The following is a 24,510-nucleotide window of genomic DNA, read 5'->3' on the forward strand; positions in this document are numbered from 1 at the left end:
AAGTAAAGAAAGAGCTTCTTTCTTGTCATGAACCATTTTTGCGACTTTTTGGGCAAAGAAAGACATCTTTATCAAAATGTTTCAAACCATGTGACATTTTGAGAAACCATGCTTAAAATGACACCATGGTATGACTGGAGTAGATTTGCGCCAAATTTTACAACTTTTTGAAAAGTCAAAATTGAGGAATCAGTCGAAAACATTTTGAATAATTGAACTCCAAAATCAGAGAAGCACATATAAAATTTACTTATAAAAGAATAATGAATTGGGTGCAAACAAAAAAGGGCCAAATAGAACATCTAATGGGGTACAAACAAAAAAAACAGAAAACACATAAAAGTAGACAAGAAACAGGTGTAACAGAAAGGATGAAGTGAGGCCTTTAAGTCCAACAATAGAAAGTATTGAAATTACAAGATGAGAAGATTGATATAAATATGGATGTTCAGGTCCTGGAGAGTTTCAGTGTAAATTAGTTGCCCGTGTTGCACAAAGTCAGTTACCCCCGTCACCCGTACTTACCTTCCAAACGACCTCGCTGTGGGCGGCGAACATCCTCTTCCTGAAGGGGGAGGGATGTTCGGCGTCGCAGCAACGTCACTCAGCAACCACCCAATAGAAGCGGAGGGGTGGAGATGAGCGGGACGTAACATCCCGTCCACCTCCTTCCTTCCGCATTGCCGGTGGACGCAGGTAAGCTGCAGTTCGTCGTTCCTGAGGTGTCACACGTAGCGATGGGTGGTGCCTCGGGAACGATGAACAACCTGCGTCCTCCACAATCAATGATTTTTTGAAAATGAACGACGTGTCAACGATGGACGATAAGGTGAGTATTTTCCATCGTTAACGCTCATTCGTTGGTGTCACACACAATGACTTCGCTAACGATGCCGGATGTGTGTCACGGAATCTGTGACCCCGGCGATATATCGTTAGATCCGTCGCTGCGTGTAACGGGGCCTTTAGTTAAACGCATTGATGTTTGAGACCATAACTAGTAGAAAGCTAGAAATTGCTTCTGAAGCCTAAAAATGTCAACCCAAAAACATATATATATATATATATATATATATACAGTAGCAAGTCCCAAGTCACCCAAGTCAAAAGGAGGGATTGAATGCTGTGAATTATTTCTATGCTGGGTACATTAATGTCTTGAGGAACTGGTAAAGTATACAAAAGGCATCAGCTTGTAAAAATAGGGCAGTTCTTCCTGACAGAGGTACTGATCAGTCCAGGACATGCAGTGCGACTTTATACTTCAGGGAGTTGCTGCTGCACAACTTCACTTAGACCTATTTCACACATCAGTGAAAGACACGGATGTTTTTCATTGATATGTTAAAGACGCATATATCCCTCCATGTGCCGTGATTCATTGCACACGTGGGTTGCCCATGTGCAATCCATGATACATTCGCCGTTGTCCGTAATTGCACATGGAGATTAACTCACCTGTCCCATTCTTGCTGTCCGTGGTGCTGAACTCTCTGGCTCTGCTGCATCCGGCCGCTGTGTCTCTCACCTCTGCAGCTACTTCCAGGTTGGCTGTGGCTGCATAACTGAATATGCATGCCAGTAATGAGCCAGCCAGGAAGAAGCAGAGAGCAGCTGTCGAACACAGCATTGCTGGAGAAGGTGAGTTTAAAATGCTTTTTATTTTCAATATCCATGTTTTTCTGGTATGTGTGAAAGAGGCCTTAGGCCTGTTACCCACGTCAGTGATTCTGGTACGTATGTGCTAGTTTTTATACGTACCAGAATCTCGGACATATACAGACCCATTATAATCAATGGGTCTACGCACACATCAGTGATTTTTCACTGACCGTGTCTCCATGCGGCATACACACGTGTCCGTAATTGCCGCACGGAGAAATGTCCTTTTTTCCTGACATCACTGATGTCCCAAGGACCTCACTATGGTGGGGTCCATGAAACACGTACAAGAAAAACACGAACGTTGAAAATAAAAAGCATTTTTAACTCACCTTCTCGAGCGTTGCTTGTCTCCAGCCTCTGCATGCTGCTGCATCAGAGCCGGCTGCTTATTCTCATGCATATTCATGTATGCAGCCACAGCCAACCCAGAAGTAGCTACAGCAGGGGTGGAAACACAGCAAAGCTGAAGAGTTCAACACCACGGACAGCAGGAGTGAGGACAGGTGAGTTATCTCCATGTGCAATCACGGATAATGGATCACGTCTCACGGATTGCACATGGACAACCCACGTGTGCCGTGAATCACATGGAGGGATATATGCATTTTAAAGACATCAGTAAAAAACGTATGTGTTTTTCATTGACATGTGAAACCAGCCTTATTGATGTTTTGCTACTGAAAAGACAACCTTAATTAAGTGGTTGTTCCAGTCTTAAAGGTGTTGTCCACTATGAGGACAACCCCTTATGATTCCACATGTTTCCCCCAGGTAAAATAAAAATGCCTATACTTACCTCCTGTACCAGCGCGGTTTCAGCGGTGATGCGGCTTGCGTTCCCAGGGCTGAAGTGACATTGTGATGTCACTTTAACTCCACATCCAATCAGCGCTGGCTTGTGTCTCCCCACCTTTGTATTAATCAAGCAATCAACAGGAAGTGGGCAGCAGCCACATTGCTTACATCCTGTTGATTAACTTCTTTGGTCCAAAGGTGGTGAGACAAAAGCTAGTGCAAATTGAACGCTGGGCTCGAGTAACATCACAACATCCCATGAGCCCTGGGAACGAGAGCCGCAGGACCGCTAGAACTGCACCGATATGGAAGATGATTATAATGGAATCAGAAGAGGTTGTCCTAGTAGTGGACAACCCCTTTAATACTGTATCTGTGCCTTTGTATAGTATACAGTATGTGATTTAATAGTACCGTGGCCCATGAAAGAACATTATATGTTGTATCCTGAGGCCATTGTAACCTGAGGAACCACATTATTTCAATAATCAGGACAAACCAATCAATGTGTAAGACACAGCATAAATGTACAAAACATTATCAACATTTTTCAATGTATGATTTTACCTAATGCCTGAATAACTAAGCACAAAGGAGGCACTCCAGTTATTTTAGACTGTCATTAACCCCACCTGGTATTATGGTGCAAATTTTACATCATTTTGGAAAATGTTCGACTTTTTGCTCTATAAAGTTATAACAAAAGCGACAAACAAAAATAAAGACTGTTTTTTACTTTCAGCTAAATACATTAGTGATGTTTTCAAGAATTTGACATAAAAAATGGCAATGAATACCACAAAACAAAAACGAACAGTGACTTTTTTACCTGCACATGTGCTAAATCTGCTGGTAAATAGCATTAGGATCACGTTAGGCTGCTTTTCTGGAGTAGCAGCTTCAGGAACAAAATGAACTCATATCCTACCTGTAGCCACTTTTTTCCAATCATCGTGGTGGTGCAGGGAGGGATTACAGTTGTACCGCCCCGCGGGCTCGGCTGCTACCGCCGAGCTGCTTGGATCCATGCTCGTACGGTGGGTGGTGGCTCGAGCCTCTCACGGACCCGGGGGTCACGTCGCTCTGCCAGGGAGTTGGCGCTACAGGCAGGGACTTGATGGGGAGTTCCACGGCCGGGGCCACGGTGGTTTGTAAGGGGGGATGTAAGTTCATGACGCCACCCACGGGTTGTGGTGCATAGATGGACACCACCGCTGCCGTTAACTAGGCCTCCTGGGGCCAGTGTTGTGCAGCTTTGTGTTGACCCCTCCGTGGGTAGTGGAACGATGGTCCCGGGGGCCCGAGGGAGGTGCTGAGGCGTGGGAGCGGATGCGTGCTGGGTGCTGATGCGGTGCGGCGCGGTGCGCAGCCCGAAGGTACTGGTGTACTCACTATGACATAATACACTGGAGTATCTGGTAGTCCAAATGGGGTGATGAACGAGGCCCGCAGCCGGCTGCAGCTTCTCCCAGAATAGGTTGGTGGTTTCCGCCTTTCTCCTGCACCTCTTTGTATGAATGTTTGACTCCTATGCCTAAGCAACGGTAGTCCGCTCCCCAACTGGTATATGCCGTAGGAGCCCATTTGCCCGCAGATGCTGGCCCTTTGGGTCTCTATGCCTTGGTGGTGGCTTTACCCTGTATGGTTGGGCTGTTGTCTTCTAACAGGTCTTGTGTGGGATAGGTTCTTAAGTCCAGTCCTCAATCAGTTGATTTGACACGGCCCTGTCGGTTCAGGGCTTTCTACTGGGTTTGAGTACCCCTCCTGGTGCTCCGGTTTCCAATCGGTTCCCCGGTTCGGTACCAGTGGGCCACCGCCCGACCCCGGTCCCTACGATTCCACCGGCTGTAATCCCAGCTCCTGCAGGCAGCCACCATTGTCTGCCTCTTTGCCAAAGGTGACTAAGCTCCAACCCAGCCACCAGAGTAGTCTGTTGGCAGGCCTGGTTACAGGTCTGCCCTTGAATTTGTCCTCCCTCCTTCACTGTCAAAGTTACTCCTCACACTGCTTTAGAACTTCTGTCTGAACTTGTGTCTTTCCCGCCTCCAGGCCTGTGAACTCCTCGGTGGGCGGAGCCAACTGCCTGGCTCCACCCCCCTGGTGTGGACCTCAAACCTGGAGGGTGGTGACAAGGGTTTCTTGGTTGGCTGCTGTCACCTACTTGGGGAGGGGGTGTATGTGTGTGTGACTACCTGGGACGACCTGACTAGTCCAGGGCGTCACACAGTCACCACCTTCTATACTATGAGCGCTGCTGCAATCAGTGTGTGCAGAGAAGGTTGTCAATCAAAGTGCCACAGAGACTATATAGTGAAAAGTGACTGTGATAGCTGGCTGTAAATCAGTCTATATTTTACTGCCAAGAGAACAGGTTTTAGCTGCAGAAAAAAAACTGCAAAAACGCTGCCTGTGAATATAGCCTAGCATGATTTTAATGCTATTTACCTCAGATAATCTGCAGGTAAATAGCATTTCTGGACATGACAGGTTGTTTTAATAAGGATAGAGAATTAAACTATTGCCAGACACCACCGTCAGCATCTTACCTTCAGTAAAAATAAATCCTTATTTTCTCATAGGACCAATAAACTATGGTCAATCACTTTAAAAATTATTTTAAATGAGTACATTTGCAAAATGCTTGTAAAAAATTAGCAACTTTTGAGGTGTTTACTTGCTATCAAAAATACTCTTGGTTCTCAAGATTGGAATTATTTTTAACTTTGTTGCTTACTGTTCACTTCAAAGGTCACTGGCAAACAGTGTAATCTAGCTGCAGTATCTGAACATACACAGTGCTTACAAGATCTTTTCTATAGAGCTTGCAGGTGCTGCAGTAAAGCTGGATGGACCGCTGAAATGCCCTGTTAGGCGAGCTTTGCATACTATGACATCGCAGGTGCGTTGTCTGTGGGGTCAAATTGAAAGTGACGCACATCCGGCATCGCATGCGACATCGTAGTGTGTAAAGCCTAGATGATACAATTAACGAGCGCAAAATCGTCGTAATCGTATCATCGGTGCAGCGTCGGCATAAACCATAATTACGCTGACGCGATGGTCCGATGTTGTTCCTCGCTCCTGTGGCAGCACACATCGCTGTGTGTGAAGCCGCAGGAGCGAGGAACATCTCCTACCGGCGTCACCACGGCTTCCGTAGGATATGCGGAAGGAAGGAGGTGGGCGGGATGTTTACATCCTGCTCATCTCCGCCCCTCCGCTGCTATTGGCCGCCTGCCGTGTGACGTCGCTATGACGCCGCACGACCCGCCCCCTTAGGAAGGAGGCGGGTCGCCGGCCAGAGCGGCAGGTCGCAGGGCAGGTGAGTGCATGTGAAGCTGGCGTAGCGATAATTTTCGCTACGGCAGCTATCACACGATATCGTACCTGCGATGGGGGCGGGGACTATCGCGTGCGACATCGCAGCATCGGCTTGCGATGTCGCAACGTGCAAAGCCGCCCTTAGTGTCTGATCCCAACCAGCTTCAGTCAACTGTGCTCCTTTAATGCTATAGAAGCAAGGTGTCATGCAGTTTTCTGTGTTGCACTCACTTAGTGTCATGGCGGCATCGGACTCTGTTCAGACTGCAGAGTTCAACAAACTGCCTGGGATGCTTTAGTTGCACAGCCTGTTATGGGCATCGGCTGGTTCACTGCTCTCCAGTACGGCGAGAGTTAATTTCTGCTGGCCTGTGATCAGCTGCTGAGAGCTCAGGTTGCTGATCACTATCTCCAGCCTTTATAAGATTCTGGGGCTGAGTGCTGGATATAGCTTTCTGCTTCCTGGTTCTTGTTGGTATCCAGTTGTATGGTGATCTTCAAGCTGTGGTTCAGCATAGTGTGTGAGTCTTCTAGTTGTGTACTTATTTCCTACTCTTTTTGTGTTACTCCCCACTTCACATACTGTCCCTCCTTTGTGTTTGAGTGCAGTGTTCACAAGTTTTCATTTACCCTTGTCTTTGATTATTTGTTGGGTTTCGGTTACTGGGTTTCTGGCCCACTCCCTGGATGGGGGAAGTAGTATAAGGGCTTGGACAGGAGACAGGGCCACATTGGAGGTTCGAGCCTGACTACCATAATGTCTACCCTCAAAATAAGGGACAGCACAGAGGCCCCAGTCTTAGAGTAAGGCTAGGAGCCCCTGTTCCATCCGTACACCCCCGTGACACAAATGCCTCATACAGCCACATCGGAGAGTGCACAGTTTGGGACAGTAGTATGATATTGCCTCTGGTCCAAACTGTCAATAAAGCAGGACAACACCTAATCCAAGCAAACAAGAGGCTTAGGAAACAACTTCTGTAGAAGACAAGTAAACTCTTTTAATGCACATTTTTTTGGTTGGCAGGTACCAGAAAAATCATTAGGTTCATCTGACCTTAGCCAATTTTGCAATACTGTCTTAAGTTACTATTAGTGATGAGTGACCACTACCATAGTTGTATACTCAGTACTTGTTATGAGCAGTTAGATGCTTGAATGGGTGTGAATTGAGTACCGATTATAATGAAAGTCAATGGGGGTCTCAAACATTAGTCTGGAATATTTTCTGGAAAAATACTAAATCTCCCCATTGACTTCCATTATACTCTGAACTCACGTCGCGCCCATCCAAGCATCCGACGGCTTGTTACTAGTACTGAGAATTGTAGTGCTTGCTCATCAATACTAACTATATACTGCATCTTCCAATGATATGTATATTTTTTTTTATTCTTCCCAGGTCTTTCAGGGAAATTTTGACAATGACACACACAGAAAGAACGTTATTGATCCACCGATCTATGCAAGATTTATAAGGATCCTACCGTGGTCATGGTATGGCCGAATCACATTAAGAGCTGAGCTACTAGGTTGCATCGAAGAGGACTGACAGCTTTCATCATCTGACGATTCAACACAAAGAAATCATCATTTGAATATTTCAAAAACTGTGCAAAACCTGAAAGATAAAATGAATGGATTTTCATTTGAACAAGTGCTCACTTTTTGGTAGGCTGGTAACTGTTTTTGCAAGGTAGTCTGTGCCTGCCCTTAAAATGATCCCACCAGTAAATACCCTTCAAATACTGTCCCTTTGTATTGAAATGTTTTCATTTTCTTCTACGTTGTTCACACTGGTTGAAATACGTTAGGAAGAGAGGCAGCATCATTTTATTCATTTGTTTCCTTTTGCGTGTCTATATTTTTACGAACAAAAGAAAATGCAATTATAGGGATTTTTTTTTTGCCCCAGCTAAAGAAATCGCCAACTGAAATTTGTTTTCATATCAACTTTAAACCCGATGCTGCAGAGTAGCAATAAGACGTCTCTGGGATGACTGCATTATCCTAATTGCTTCCCTTGTGCCTATCGAAATATTAATATTTACATCTCAGATTTTAGAAATCCATTTGATTTACACCTGTGAAATTACAAACCTTCAATAACATATTTTCCTCTTAATTTCATTCCTATTGTGCATGTTCTTGAGGCATGTTATTACTTGTGTTGAAAACATTTTCCTCCTCAATGACCTGAATACTAAACGTGTTGCAAAGACTAGGATTTCTTTTTTGCATGTCATAAACGTAACAATACATCAATATCTCAATCCTTTTTAGTTTATTACATAGAATGCACTGACGTCCAAAAATATTATACTAGCAAATCTCTTCTGAATTTGCCCAAGGCATTATATTTCTTTGCAAACACTTTTTTTTTTTTGTTTTAATGCATAAGAACAGTACTAAGTTTTACATAGTAAGGAGAATTGCATATGCATACACTATATATATATTAATATACATAAATATATTTAGTTTAATCGGAATTATTTTAGGAGCATACAGTAGCATGGAGGGAGATGATAGACTTGTACACATAATACATTTCATATGTCTATAGGTGTGTCTTCTAGTTTGCAATTTGTTAAACATAGTCTTACTACATGAAAAATAAAAAAAATGGAAAGCAAGTGTATTGTATTGATGACATACAACCCAATTTCTTTCTCCAATTGTCGACCTACATATGTGTTTGTGTAGAAGAAAATATTGTTTTTCTGTTTGGTAACACCAGTTGATAAAGAATGTGATAATGTGGTGGTATCTACTCAACTTGTTCTGGTTACTTGAGTTTATTGACCAATTTTGGTTACGTGTTTACGCTCCCATTTTCTGTTCCACAAGAAATAATTTACTGCAGACCTAAAATTGATACTAAACTTACAATTAATTCAGAAAAGATGTTTCTGTGGCCACACTGTGACAGAAATGTGATATAGAGGTTGGAACAGTAGATGCCACATTTGAGCTTTAGAGGGCTTCATAGAAGATACCAGTATTATAAATGGTCATAGATGGAAGACCTGTAGCATTGAAGAATAGAAGTTCAACATGGTAGTACTGGATTATCACAACACAAATAAAAGAAATAGAGAACCTAAGGAAGACTTACAGATAAATAGAAATTAGTGAGTAGACACAAAAAAAGACTATAAATTCAAAATGGCAGTACTGGATTATGAAGGGGACAAAGAAAGAATATAGGGAACCTATGCAAGACTTACAGATAAATAAAAATTAGTGAGTAGACAACAAAAAAGACTAGAAGTTCAAAATGGCAGTACTGGATTATTAAGAGGAGAAAGAAAGGAAATAGGGAACCCAAGGAAGACTTACAGATAAAAATTAGTGAGTACACAAAAAAAAAAGACTAGAAGTTCAAGATGGCAGTACTGGATTATCAAGAGGACAAGGAAAGGAAATAAGGAACCTAAGGAATATTTACAGATAAATACAAAATAGTGAGTAGACAAAAAAAGACTAGAAGTTCAAAATGCTAGTACTGGATTATCAAGAAGACAGAAAAAAAAATAGAGAACCTAAGGAAGACTTACAGATAAATAAAAATTAGTGAGTAGGCACAAAAAAGACTAGAAATTCAAAATGGCAGTACTGGATTATGAAGGGGACAAAGAAAGAAACTAGGGAACCTATGCAAGACTTACAGATAAATAAAAATTAGTGAGTAGACAACAAAAAGGACTAGAAGTTCAAAATGGCAGTACTGGTTTATCAAGAGGACAAGGAAAGGAAATAAGGAACCTAAGGAATACTTACAGATAAATACAAAATAGGGAGTGGACAAAAAAAAGACTAGAAGTTCAAAATGGCAGTGCTGGATTATCAAGAGGACACAGAAAGAAAATAGGGAACATAAAGAAGACTTACAGATAAATAAAAATTAGTGAGTAGATTAAAAAAAAGATTAGAAATTCGAAATGACAAGACTGGATTATCAAAAGGACAAAGGGAGGAAATAGGGAACCTAAGGAAGATTTACAAATAAATAAAAATTAGTGAGTAGACAAAAAAAAGAATACATAATATATTATTAAAGGTATTACTATTATAAGAATAAAAGTAGATAGTTAAAAAAAATTCAGACATAAAAAGCTTAGACCAATAACTTCCGTTCAGTATTTCTCTTCTGGTCTTTCCAGACAGAGAAACAAGGGGCTTTTAATATTTACTAACTGATCTCTTTAAGTTTAGCTATGACAACTATTGAGGTCCTGTGATCCACATTTTTTGACTTTTGGTTTTAATTGTGCTACATATCTAATGCCACTAGATGTCTATGTCCTGTCTGTCTGTATAATGTCCTTCAAAAAAATGTAAATTGTGTATAATGTTGTATTCAACCTTGGTGAACAATATTAAAGAGAAAGTCAAACATAACAACGACCCTTGGTTGTAAATTAGTTATTGGAAAACACTGCCCACACTTTGCACTTTATGATATAGTGTTTGTTCAAAATTTGATTTTTTCCATTTGCGTTTATTACACTTGTTTGAGTATTGTGATATTTAAGTAACTCACATTTATTTTCCTATTTTTTATTTATGACAGAATGACCATGTGTTTATTTATGCTTCTTTATCTTTATTACTTCTATATGTTAAAGCTTTCAATAATCTTTCTACCAATATAGTGTGTCAGCCAAAATATGAACGCATCTATGCAGGAATGCCGCCGAGGGAAGGTTTTGGATTGGTTAATTGTTACCGTTACAATATGAGAGGTTTCGAAGTGTTTACTTTTACTATTAGAGTTTTTTGTATATGAATTAGCAAATTAATTAGGAAAAATATTTTTGGGAGAATTTCTTTTGCATTTTTAGAGCATCTGCTTATACTCAATGTTATATACATACCGAACAAATAAAACACACAATAATTATAGTACTTTAGGGATTCCATGGAATTAGGAAAATGTATGGTGTCTTCCAGAAACAGTATACTAATGTCAATGGATTGTGTGTGATATTGAATCTCAGCTACATTCCTGTGTATTAATGCTCAAAAATTGCATTGTTTCTGGCAGAAAACCTCCATTTTATTTTTTTTTCCGCATTAAAACCCTTTTAATAGGGAAATGTTCTAAGGACATAAATCAGAACCACAGGACAAAGTTTATCTAAAATGTCAGAGAAATATTTATCACTCCGTCTTGTTTTGCATTTAGTCCCCAAAATGTGTTATAATCATTCACCTAAAGGGCTTGTTGCAAAACCTGGTTCTAGTTTTATGTTGACTTTCTCTTTTGATGCAATTAATCCAGCTTTGAAGACAAAATAATACTGTACAACATACAAAATAATAAAGTGATGGCTAGGGATCTCACTAAGTATAAAATATCAAACACAGTAACCTTTGCAACTTTTCAAACTGTGTAATACTGAAATGTTTTTTGTAAATATTAAAATCATGTAGGTTGATGTAAAATCAGTATGACATTGTCTAGTCTTCAAGCCTAAAATAAACTTTTAAAAAATGTAGGCCATTTTATATGGTTTCTGTGGTTTTATTGTTCATTCAATGTAATTTATAAAAACAACAGTTAAAGGGTTTTTCAGCCCTGAAATTAAAGGCCCTAGTATTATAGGAATCTGTCAGTAGGTTTTTACTAAGTAAGCTGAAGCCAGCATGCTACAAAAGTCAACACTGAAAATTCAGGACTGCCTGTCTTGTCAAGGTCCAATCTCTTGTTTACTTGCTATGTTTGTTAAAACAGAAGCACCCTTATCATTGCTGGAGTGCAATGTTATTTGCGGTCCCGCACGATCCCTGCTGTGATTGGCACCTCACTGTGAATGTATGATCTCTATAGAGAGCCTGGTGTGAGTGGAACAGCTCTTTCAGCTCTACTACATGCCTAAATATAAAAATTATGTTTGTGGCAGAATAGCTGCACCTAGTAATCGAAGTAATACATCATTGGATTCAATGTATCTTTGCTTACATCATGCTTTTCTCAGATGAGGTTGAAAAAACCTTTTGACAGATTCCCTTTAAGTGATGGGCTCTGAAATCAAGTCCAGATGAGGTTGCCTACTACATTTTGAGCTCTGTTGTACAGTATTTAGGTCAAGCCCATTAAACAAACACTGCAGAATCCATAAAAGTGATGTTCCAGTGAGATTTTATATATATCCAGGCATCATGCTTACAGTTATGGTTAATAAGGTTCATCTAATCATACAGTCATACACGGACCTTTTCTGTGGACATGCATATAGTGCTATGTTCTTTTTCTTTATTTATAAAGCACCATTGATTTTGTGATGCTGCACATGTGAAAAGTGTTTCCATGCAAAATACATTTAGAAATTACAGTAAACAAACTAACAATGAGAGACTCGTACATTGGGGAGAGTACACTGCCTCATGGATTTACAGTCTAGAGTATCGGGGAAGAAGACATTAGGTTAGAGAGTTGCAAAAGCTCCAGTGGTACTGAGGTGGCCGTGGGATTACTGCATGCTGTAGGATTTGCTGATGAGATGAGTTCTTCAGGTTGTGCCTGAAGGTGTCAATTGTGTAAGATTTGGATAAGTTGAATCACTTTATTCCAAAGAATGGGGATGCTGGGTAAACATTTTGGAGATCGTTCGGTTGAAGAATGTACAAGGAGAAGAAGCAGATCTTGTAAGGACTGGAAATTTTGTTTGAGGAAGTTTCGAAAAATTAGTTCAGAGATGTATGGGGGAGACAGATTAAGGACAGCCTTGTAAGTCATTGTTAGTTGTTTGATCTGGAGTTGCTGGTGAATTGGAAGTTAGTAGTGTGATCAGCAGAAGGCATGACAAGAGGAGTAACCACAGGAGAGGTGAAGAAATCTGGGTGCAGAGTGGAGAATGAATTGGAGAGGAGTGAGTGTGTTAGATCGGAGGCCGCAGGTGAGGATATTGCAATAGTCGAGGTAGGAGATGAGGGCATTTACAAACATTTTTAAATCATTTGGGGTTGAAGAAAGGATGAATTTTGGAAATATTTTTGAGTTCTGTATATTCCAGGAGTTAGCAGAAATTTTGATGTGCGTTTTGAATCTAGGGTTATACCGAAGGAATGGACTTTTGACTCAGGTGATAGAATAATGTCATTTATTGTGATATTTGAGCACTAAACTAATTGCGCAGTACTCGAATCAAGCAGTTTGGATGCTCAGATCTGCTTGATTCGAGTAGCAAGTATAATGGAAATGAATATGGAAAATATGGAAACTCGAGCATTTCTCCAGAAGTAGAGCGATAGACCAGACAGGTTTGGACGTTGAGCAATGGCGCAATACTCTATAGAGTACCAAGCATTCTGAGTGCCACTAGCTCATCACTAGTCATTTATTCTAATTAATAAATTGGGTAGGATTATGAAAGATGATGAGTTTGGTTTTGTCCACATTGTGTTTTAGAAAGTGTAATGAGAATCAAGAAGATATTACTGTTCGATTCTGAACAGCAAAGAGGTGACATCTGGGGTAGTTAGATTTTAATGTCATCAGCATAGAGATGGTCCAGGAATCCATAGCACTATATGAGTTGTGCCAAGCCAAAGGTATAAAGGAAGAGTGAGAGTTAAAGGACTGCCTTGAGGGACACCAAAAAAGAGAGGTTAAGATGAGGAGGTAGTATGGGTATGTAAGAAGCTAAATGTGCAGTTACTGAGCTATGAGGATATACAAGGTCAAAATATTTGATCCAAGGAAAAAGAGGATTTGTAGTATGAGGGAGTGATCAACTGTCTTAAAGGCATTGACAGTTAAGTTGTAGGTAACTTTCTAGAGCAGTTGATGGTGGTGATTGAAGCCAGATTGTAAGTTGCTCTGACCTATGTGTTACTTCTCTTGTTTTCTCAAATGGGTCACACACAACTGATGCAGAATGACCATAACATTATACCCCTTCTCCTTTACTGTTTATTATTGTGTGCTAAAAGTATGTAGAATAAGGTCAGCACTATTATACTATTAACTTAATACACAATTGCGCTTATGCATTATCCAATATATAGACATATATACCAGCAAAATACATAAGCATTCTGCATTTAGTGAATATACGACTTCCACTATTGTCACACACAACTGATGCAGAATGACCATAACATCATACCCCTTCTCCTTTACTGTTTATTATTGTGTGCTAAAAATATGTAGAATAAGGTCAGCACTATTATACTATTAACTTAATACACAATTGCTCTTATGCATTATCCAATATATAGACATATATACTAGCAAAATACATAAGCATTCTGCATTTAGTGAATATACAACTTCCACTATTGTTATACATGTGCAAGAACATGAGGTACTTAGCTTACACTTCTTTTTATCAAAAAGTATATCAGCCATCAATATGAGTGTGCGGATGCATTGTAGTTGTATATACTGTATGTCTACTGTTTTATGCTATATGTATTATTTATGACTAAGGTTTCTTTACCGTGAGCCTATAGGAGGAGAACATTGAAGAGGCCTCTTTCCCTTGATACAGACATAAGATTTTAGAATCATATATTCCATTTTATTTAGCTGCATCCACTTCTGATTTAGAAAAATAAATCTGTACGATGACAAGCTATATTTGCATATTTTTATGCAGTGAATAGTGTACCCAAGCAAATTAATAAAACCTAGTGACATTTTTGAGGCACTTAGTGACCAGCCAAGCTAGCATTCTAATAGAAATTTAATATACCCATAAAATGGCTAACTGCTCTCAGAATAGCTCTGGACCTTTAATAAAAACCTAAAACCCATAAGTATGTACAAATGAAGACTTTCTGCCAATATAGATAGGCACTTGCTAATTCTATACTAAAAGTTTGACAAAGTTGTAATTACAAGTTGTTAATATATCCTGAAACCTACAGCAAATGAATCATAAAATGACTCATAAAAAGAAAGATATAGACTGCAAGTTTTTTTCCAATATACAATGAGCAGGAACTTTGATGTGCAATGCATATAATCCAATCACTGTATGTGAATAATATACAACACATATTTGTATATATTGATGGTAATAGACTATATGGACAACAGTTTTGGGAGTTGTATAAAATCCAGCCCCAAGTCATGCACTCTGACTTGCAAACATTTGTAAAAGAATGGCTCATTCTAATGTGTTAGGCTGGTTTCACATCAGCGGTATTTTGCCGCAAAACCAGATCCATCACAAATGTGTTACAGTTCAATATAGTTAAATGTAATCACTGGAAGATTAGGTCATAGAATCATAGAATCATAGAATATTAGAGTTGGACGGGACATCCTGGGCCATCTAGTCCAACCCCCTGCTCAAAGCAGGATTCACTAAATCATCCCAGACAGATGTCTGTCCAACCTCTTTTTAAAGACTTCCATTGAAGGAGAACTCACAACCTCTCGTGGCAGCCTGTTCCACTCGTTGATCACCCTCACTGTCAAAAAGTTTTTTCTAATATCTAATCTGTGTCTCCTCCCTATCAGATTCATCCCATTGCTTCTAGTGTTTCTTTGTGAAAATAAGAATAAAACTGATCCCTCTACAGTGTGACAGCCTTTAAGATATTTGTAGACAGCTATTAAGTGTCCTCTCAATCTTCTCTTTTGCAAGCTAAACAATCCTAAATTCTGTAACCGTTCCTCATAGGACATGGTTTGCAGACCAGTCACCATTCTGGTCACTCTTCTCTGAACTTGCTCCAGTTTGTTGATGTCTTTTTTAAAATGTGGTGCCCAGAACTAGACACAATATTCCAGATGAGGTCTGACCAAAGAGGAGTAAAGGAGGATAATGACTTCACGTGATCTAGACTGTATGCTTCTGTTAATACATCCTAGAATGGTGTTTGCCTTTTTTGTTGCTGCATCACACTGTTGACTCATGTTCAGTCTGTGATCTATTAGTATACCTAATTACTATATCTACCTGGTCACATGCGGTCGCATGCGGCCACATGTGACCTTATCTTGTCGTGATTCCATTTAACTGTTTTGAACTGTACCGCATTTGTGACGGATCTGGCATTGCGGCAGAATACCGCTGATGTGAAGCCCACCTTACTTGAATCCAACTGTGCTGCTGTAATATTTCACCACTGTTTCATCAAGGTATTTAGAAAAATATCTACTCTCTAAAATATTCCACAATCAACTGTGAGTAGTAGTATTGAAAAGTGGAAGCATTTTGGAATCAAAGCAACTCAACAACAGAATGTCAGACCTCGTAAAGTTTCAGAAGTGAGTTGAGAGGTGCTGAGAAACATTGTGCTTAAAAAGGATTGTCCACACTGAACAGAAAACATTTTTTTAAGCCCTTTCGTCCCCCAGCCTGTTTTCACTTGCTATTGTAGGGCAAAATATAGTGGCAGCTGGGGAGTAAGTCCCAAAGGCTAGCCACCATGAGGTTGTGGCACACCTCAGTGCCACCTTTCCAGGACATGCAGTTTGTAAATATGCCAATTTAGTGTTTGGGCCTCTGGGTGGGTGCTTGCTTGGCTATCTACAGTGCCTTGCGATGTATTCGGCCCCCTTGAAGTTTTCAACCTTGTCCCACATTTCAAGATTCAAACATAAAGATAAAAAATTTTAATGTTATGGTGAAGAATCAACAACAAGTGGGACACAATTGTGAAGTTGAGAGAAATTTATTGTTTATTTTAAACTTTTTTAAAAAATAAATAACTAAAAAGTGGGGCGAGCAATATTATTCGTCCCCTTTAAGTTAATACTTTGTAGCGCCACCTTTTGCTGCGATTACAGCTGCAAGTCGCTTAGGGTATGTCTCTATCAGTTTTACACATCGAGAGACTGAAATTCTTGCCCATTGTTCCTTTGCAAATAGCTCGAGCTGAGTGAGGTTGGATGGAGAGAATTTGTGAGCAGCAGTTTTCAGCTCTTTCCACAGATTCTCAATTGGATTCAGGTCTGGACTTTGACTTGGCCATTCTAACACCTGGATACGTTTATTTGTGAACCATTCCATTGTAGATTTTGCTTTATGTTTGGGATCATTGTCTTGTTGGAAGACAAATCTCCATCCCAGTCTCATGTCTTTTGCAGACTCCAACAGGTTTTCTTCAAGAATGGTCCTGTATTTGGCTCCATCCATCCTCCCACAAATTTTAACCATCTTCCCTGGCCCTACTGAAGAAAATCAGGCCGAAACCATGATGCTACCTCCACCATGTTTGACAGTGGGAATGGTGTATTCAGGGTGATGAGCTGTGTTGCTTTTATGCTAAACATATCGTTTGGCATTGTGCCCAAATAGTTTGATTTTGGTTTAATCTGACCAGAGCACCTTCTTCCACATGTTTGGTGTGTCTCCCAGGTGGCTTGTGGCAAACTTTAAACAACACTTTTTATGGATATCTTTGAGAAATGGCTTTCTCCTTGCCACTCTTCCATAAAGACCAGATTTGTGCAGTGTACGATTGATTGTTGTCTTATGGACAGACTCTCCCACCTCAGCTGTAGATCTCTGCAGTTCATCCATAGTGATCATGGGCTTCTTGGCTGCATCTCTGATCAGTCTTCTTGTTTCAGATGAAAGTTTGGATGGACGGCCGGGTATTGGTAGATTTGCAGTGGTATGATACTCCTTCAATTTCAATATGCACAGTGCTTCTTGGGATGTTTAAAGTTTTGGAAATCTTTTTGTAACTAAATCCAGCTTTAAAATTCTCTACAACAGTATCACGGACCTACCTGTTGTGTTCCTTGGTCTTCATTATCCTCTCTGTGCTTTAAACAGAACACTGAGACTATCACAGATCAGGTGCATTTATACGGAGACTTGATTACACACAGGTGGCTATATTTATCATCATCAGTCATTTAGGACAACATTGGATAATTCAGAAATCCTCAATGAACTTCTCGAGTGAGTTTGCTGCACTGAAAGTAAAGGGGACGATTAATATTCCACGCCCCACTTTTCAGTTATTTATATTTTAAAAAAGTTAATACTCTGACAATATTATTCCCAGAGACCAAATGTAAGTCAGAAATGCATCCAGGCATCTTCCCCATGCTGTTCTCATTCAGTTTCAGCACTGTTCCATCCATTGCAGCATTTTTACAGTCTTCCCAGACCTACTAACAAGGTCCTCCTGAAAATTATTCGAGTTTCCCATTGACTTGCATCGGGTTTGTTATTTGGTACGAATACACAAGTATTAGAATATTAGAAATTATTCTGCTCAAATAATCTGAACCAAAATATTTGACTATTCCCCAATATCTAACAGCCTCCGTTATATGGTATGACGTTCTCACATCCCATTATACATGGATTGATGTCCGCACATCCCTCTTATACAGTCATGGCTGAAAGAGTTGGCACCATTGAAATTGTTCCAGAAAATGAAGCATTTCTTCCAGAATGTTATTGCAATTATATGTTTGGATATACACGTTTATTTCCGTTATGTGTATTGAAACAACACAAAAAAAAAATAAAAAAAAGCCAAATTGGACATAATTTCACACAAAACTCCAAAAATGGGCCAGAGATAATTGCTGGCAGTCTTACCATAAAATTTGCTTAATATTTGGTTGCACACCCTTGAATAAATAATGCAATCAATCACTTCCTATAACCATTGTGACGTATCAACCGGCTGTATTACAAAGGGCCGGTATGTTTTGCAGAGGCATGGGTGCTCTGCAATGTGAAGTTGGCTGGGACCTCTGGTTCCACAGGATTGCATTACATTCAGAGCCATGGAAGGGTGTGTGATGCTGATTACACACTCCTTACCACCTGTGGGTGTGGCTCCAGGGGTTAAAGCAATCCTGTCTCTGAACCTAGGTGGAGTGTGTCTAGGGCAGTCTAGATAGAGACTTGCTCCAGACGTCCAGTGTGTGTACTGGAAACAAGTGAGAGCAGGGAGCTCTGAGTGTGTGTCTAGGGCAGTCTAGATAGAGACTAGCTCCAGACGTCCAGTGTGTGTGTACTGGAAACAAGTGAGAGCAGAGCCGGGAGCTCTGGGTGTATCAGCCTGTGTGGAGGCTGAACACAAGGCTCTGATATTGAGTCTGAGGTGAGTGCAGCCAAGCAAGGCCAGGGCTGTAGGGCTGAATCTCTCCAGGAGGAGAGACAGACAGGGGTCTGCAGAGGGCCCTGGGTGCTGGAAGGAACCTTGGCTAGAGTTGTACGCTGGCAGGAGCCAGAGAGTGGGGAAGTTGCTAAAACTTCCATTATGGACTTATTGTTTATGTTTGAGGGCAGTTTATGCTGAGTGTTTTTAAATAAACTACCGGAATTTCTATGAAGAGACTGTGTACGTGTGTTGCTGAAGCTACCTCACACCGCTGCAAGCGAGTGGAACCCCCACGTTGCAGGGCGCAACGTTACACCATCTACAAGCTTCTTACACCTATCCACTGGAATTTTGGACCATTATTCTGCTGCAAACTGTATATGGCATGATGGACTCCTCACAGCCCACGATACATAGTATAAAGTCCCAACAGCATCCTCTGCATGGTATGACATTTCCACAGCTTCCTTATATATGATATGATGTCCCAACAGGTCCCTAATACAAGATATGTTGCCCACACAGCCTTTGTTTACATGATATGATGTCCTCTGTGCCGTAATACATGGTGTGACATACCCACAACCTCCTTATACATGATACAATGATTGCACAGCCTCTTTATATGGTATAATGTCCCCATATCACCCTTGATCACTGTATTATGCCCCCACAGCCCACTTATACATGATATGAAGTCTACAGAGCCCCCTTGCACATGGTATGCTGTAACCACATCCCCCTAAACATAGCATGATCCCGGATAGCCACCAGTCCTTAGGCGGGCTTTGCACACTACGACATCGCAGGCCGATGCTGCGATGCCGAGTGCGATAGTGCCCGCCCCCGTCGCAGCAGCGATATGTGGTGATAGCTGGCGTAGCGAAAGTTATCGCTACGCCAGCTTCACACACACACTCACCTGCCGTGCGACGTCCCTGTGGCCGGCGACCCGCCTCCTTGTTAAGGGGGCGGGTCGTGCGGCGTCACTGCGACGTCACACGGCAGGCGGCCAATCAGAGCGGAGGGGCGGAGATGAGCAGGATGTAAACATCCTGCCCACCTCCTTCCTTCCGCATATCCTACGGAAGCCGCAGTGAGGCCGGTAGGAGACGTTCCTCGCTCCTGCGACTTCACACACAGCGATGTGTGCTGCCGCAGGAGCGAGGAACAACATCGGACCATTGCGTCAGCGTAATTATGAATTACGCCGACGCTATACCGATGATACGATTACGACGCTTTTGCGCTCGTTAATCGTATCATCCAGCCTTTACACACTGCGATGTCGCATGCGATGCCGGAAGTGCGTCATTTTCAATTTGACCCCACCGACATCGCACCTGCGATGTCGCAGTGTGCAAAGTGCCCCTTAGTGTGATTGCCTAATTGCCTCCTTTTACATAGCATTACATCTTCACAGTCCACTTATACATGTTATTTAGTTCCCACATTCATACATGGTATGACTCCCACGTAAGCCCATAATGCCTAGTATGAAGCTCCCACATTCCCCTTACACATGGTAAGATGCCCCCACAGCCAACTTTGAAATGGTATAATGCTCGCATAGCCCCATATAAATGGTATGATGTCTCCCAGCATGAATGGTGGGATGCCCATATTGCCCCCTAAGCAAGGTATGATGTCCCCAAAGTTCCATATACATAATATGATGTCCAAACAGTTCCTTTATACATAAAATGACATCATACAGAAATTGATCAAAGAAAAAGCGACCATGCAGAACACCAAAAATTTTATTATGTGAAATAACAGATATATGAATTCAAATAGTGTGTGGGTCACCTACGGAGATAGTAACAAATAATTAGAACAAAAAATTCTAAGAGAAAACTGATTTGGTCAAAAAAATTCAGCTATTACAACTACACATATCTATGTGAGTGTCACTAACAGTACATATAGTTTTGATCCTTGACACCACCGATGGTCAGCACTATATGTATCTACTTTTCAAACACCACACATTACGGCTTTTTGTTATCACATGATTGTTATATATACTACTAGAAGGTTGCCCGATTCTAACGTATCGGGTAGTCTAGAATGTGTATGTAGGGTAGCAGATTGAATAATAATATAATCAGCAAGTCTTGAATAATGATGGTTCATTTCTTGCTCGTTGGTCTCCCGCTGTGCAGCACGCATCGGCGTATTTGACAGTGAGAGACCAACGATCTGAATGGGCAGGGAGCCGGCGTACACTGGTAACCATGTTACACAATTGGGTAACTATGCAAGGCGCTTTGCTTAGTTATCCGATGTGTACCATGGTTACCAGCATATGCCGGCTCAAGCACACATGTGCCGGGAGCCGGGGGTAAGGTGGTAACCATGGTACACATTGGGTAACTAACGAAAGTGCTTTCAATAGTTACAGGATTGTGTACCATTTGTTACCAGCGTACGTCGGTAAGCTGATAACCATGGTACACATTGGGTAACTATGCAAAGCGACAGTGCTGGTTTATTTTTTGCTTGTTGGTCTCCTGCTGTGCAGCACGCATCGGCGTGTTTGACAGTGGGAGACCAATGATCTGAATGGGCAGGGAGCCAGGGTAAGCTAGTAACCATGGTACACATCGGGAACTATGCAAAGTGGTTTCCATAGTTACCCAGTGTGTACACTGGTAACAGCGTACGCCGGCTCCGGCACACGTGTGCCGAGAGTCGGGGTAAGCTAGTAACCATGTTACACATTGGGTAACTAAGCAAAGCGGTTTCTATAGTTATCCGATGTGTACCATGGTTACCAGCGTACGCCGGCTCAGGCACACGTGTGCCGGGAGCCGGGGTAAGCTAGTGGTTTCACACATCCGGCTTTTCTTGACTTTGTCAGATGCTGCGCGCTCCTGTAGGCTGGTTTCAGACGTCCGTGTTTTAGGTACGTGTGACATGTGTTTTGTAACACGGATGTCACACGTACCCATGTTATTCTATGATGTGCTTCACATGTCCATGTTTGTACACGGACCGTGTGACTTTTCATGACCCCGCACGCGCACACGCAGGTATCTTCGGCAGCACGGATGTCACACGGATGGCACACTGATGTGATCCGTGCGACATATATGGGTCTTTTTAATAAAAATATTCTCTATATTTACTTCTCTCCAGCGATGCTGTCTCCTGCTCCTTATCGCCGCTCATTATACTCACTGAATATTCAGTGCCCTGAGGAGCTAGAAGCAGGAACAGCGCTGGGGACTTCAGTGCCGGGAACTGCATCGCTGGGTGAGTGTACAGCAGAGTGTGTGTGTGTGTGTGTGTGTGTGAGTGTGTGTACATGCATGTGCGCTATGTGTGTATGCGCACGGTGTATCCATGTGTCTGCTGTGTGTGTGTGTGTGTGTGTATACATGCATGTGCGCTATGTGTGTATGTGCTCGGTGAATCTATGTGTGTCTGCTATGTGTGTATATGTGCTCAGTGTGTGTGTGTGTGTATACATGCATGTGCGCTGTGTGTATGCGCTCGGTGTATCCATGTGTGTCTGCTGTGTGTGTGTATACATGCATGTGCGCTATGTGTGCATGCGCTCGGTGTATCTATGTGTGTCTGTTATGTGTGTATATGTGCTCAGTGTGTGTGTATATACATGCATGTGCGCTGTGTGTATGCGCTCGGTGTATCCATGTGTGTCTACTGTGTGTGTATATACATGCATGTGCGCTGTGTGTATGCGCCCGGTGTATCCATGTGTGTCTGCTGTGTGTGTGTATATACATGTATGTGCGCTGTGTATGCGCCCAGTGTATCCATGTGTGTCTGCTGTGTGTGTGTATATACATGCATGTGCGCTGTGTGTATGCGCCCAGTGTATCCATGTGTGTCTGCTATGTGTGTATATGTGCTCAGTGTGTGTGTGTATACATGCATGTGCGCTGTGTGTATGCGCTCGGTGTATCCATGTGTGTCTGCTGTGTGTGTGTGTATATACATGCATGTGCGCTGTGTGTATGCGCCCAGTGTATCCATGTATGTCTGCTATGTGTGTATATGTGCTCAGTGTGTGTGTATCCATGTGTGTCTACTGTGTGTGTATATACATGCATGTGCGCTGTGTGTATGCGCCCGGTGTATCCATGTGTGTCTGCTGTGTGTGTGTGTATATACATGCATGTGCGCTGTGTATGCGCCCAGTGTATCCATGTGTGTCTGCTGTGTGTGTGTGTATATACATGTATGTGCGCTGTGTGTATGCGCCCAGTGTATCCATGTATGTCTGCTATGTGTGTATATGTGCTCAGTGTGTGTGTATACATGCATGTGTGCTATGTGTGTATGCGTCGGTGTATCCATGTGTGTCTGCTATGTGTGTATATATACATGTATGTGTGGTATGTGTGACACAGACGTCTGAAGGCAGCCGTACACTGTACAGGACAGTGGCTGCGCCGCAACTTCCTGGTCACATGACAACACGTGATCGGAGGTTGTCGCGCGGCAACTGTAGTGTACACAGTGCACGGGAGCGCGCCGGATGCGACAAAGTGGAGGAAAGGTAAGCGACAGTGCTGACGTGTGACAGGAGCCGGGGTAAGCTAGTAACCATCTTACACATCGGTAACTAAGGAAAGCGGTTTCTATAGTTACCCGATGTGTACTATGGATACCAGCCTACGCCGCTTCCAGCACACGTGTGTCAGGAGGCGGGGTAAGCTAGTGGCTTTTCTCCACTTTGTCTTGCGGTGTGGGCTTCGGGTGCTGCAGCAGTCACCTGGGTGTCGGGCATCTCCGTGTGCGTTCGGGGAATGCGTGCGGGGGGACGGGGCCAGGGCGAGCATCCAATGCGTGAGGGGGCGGGGCCTTGTCAAGCGTCCAATGCGTGCAGGGGGCCGGGGCGAGCGGCCAATCCATTGGGGGGGGGCAGGGTGAGCCGAGCGGCCAATCCGTGCGGGGGGGCGGGGCCATGCCGAGCCCAGCGGCCAATCCGCTGGTTGTCACCGTAAGGACACAATTTTTGAGCAAGACAGACAGACAGACAGACAGAATAAGGCAATTATATATATAGATACCTGTGAATACTTGAGTCTAATTTTTTATGTTTTTTTATATCTCATTCTTTCATAGCAAAATAATTTAACAGCTATAGTATTTGTAATACCTATCCAATGAGACCCGTCCCTGACTTTTTAATATTTATACATGTGACGCCCCTGTTCTAGTTACTCTGCCAGTCGGCATTCATTTTTAATCACTAATAAAATTTGTAATAAAGTGACATCACCACAGTCCCTTATACATAGTATAATACCATCACAGCCCTTATATACATTGTATAATGGACCCCCTAGCCCTCTGTACAAGTTATGCTTTTTCTGACAGCTCTCTATACATGGTATGATGTTCCAACAGCCAGTTATACATGGTATTGTGTCCCAGCATCCCACACTTTTGTCCCCACAGCCCTATATACATGGTATGATGTTCACCACAGCCTCCTATATATAGCATGATATCCCCACAGCCCGCTTGTACATTGTATGATGTTCCCACAGCCCCCTCTACATAGTATCACTTCCACACAGCCCCATTATACATAGTGTGATGTCTCCACAGCCCCTTATACATTGTATGTTCTCAATTACAGTCCATTTATACATGGTATGACATCCCGACAACCCCATATATTGCCCAGCACAGCTCATATATATGGTATGATAT

General features: G+C 42.1%; 1 protein-coding gene across 1 annotated transcript in view; it reads left to right on the forward strand.

Annotated features, from left to right (window-relative positions):
* Positions 1–11,295, forward strand: part of EDIL3 (EGF like repeats and discoidin domains 3) — a 1,135,698-nt gene extending 1,124,403 nt beyond the window's left edge. Inside the window, exon 10 of the mRNA XM_075325131.1 lies at positions 7,184–11,295. Coding sequence (XP_075181246.1) covers positions 7,184–7,333 — 150 coding nt within the window. The 3' untranslated portion in view covers positions 7,334–11,295. The remainder of the gene's footprint in view (positions 1–7,183) is intronic.
* Positions 11,296–24,510: the final 13,215 nt, after the last annotated feature.

The sequence above is a fragment of the Anomaloglossus baeobatrachus genome, chromosome 1, assembly GCF_048569485.1.
Source record: "Anomaloglossus baeobatrachus isolate aAnoBae1 chromosome 1, aAnoBae1.hap1, whole genome shotgun sequence".
Taxonomy (NCBI): Eukaryota; Metazoa; Chordata; class Amphibia; order Anura; family Aromobatidae; genus Anomaloglossus; species Anomaloglossus baeobatrachus.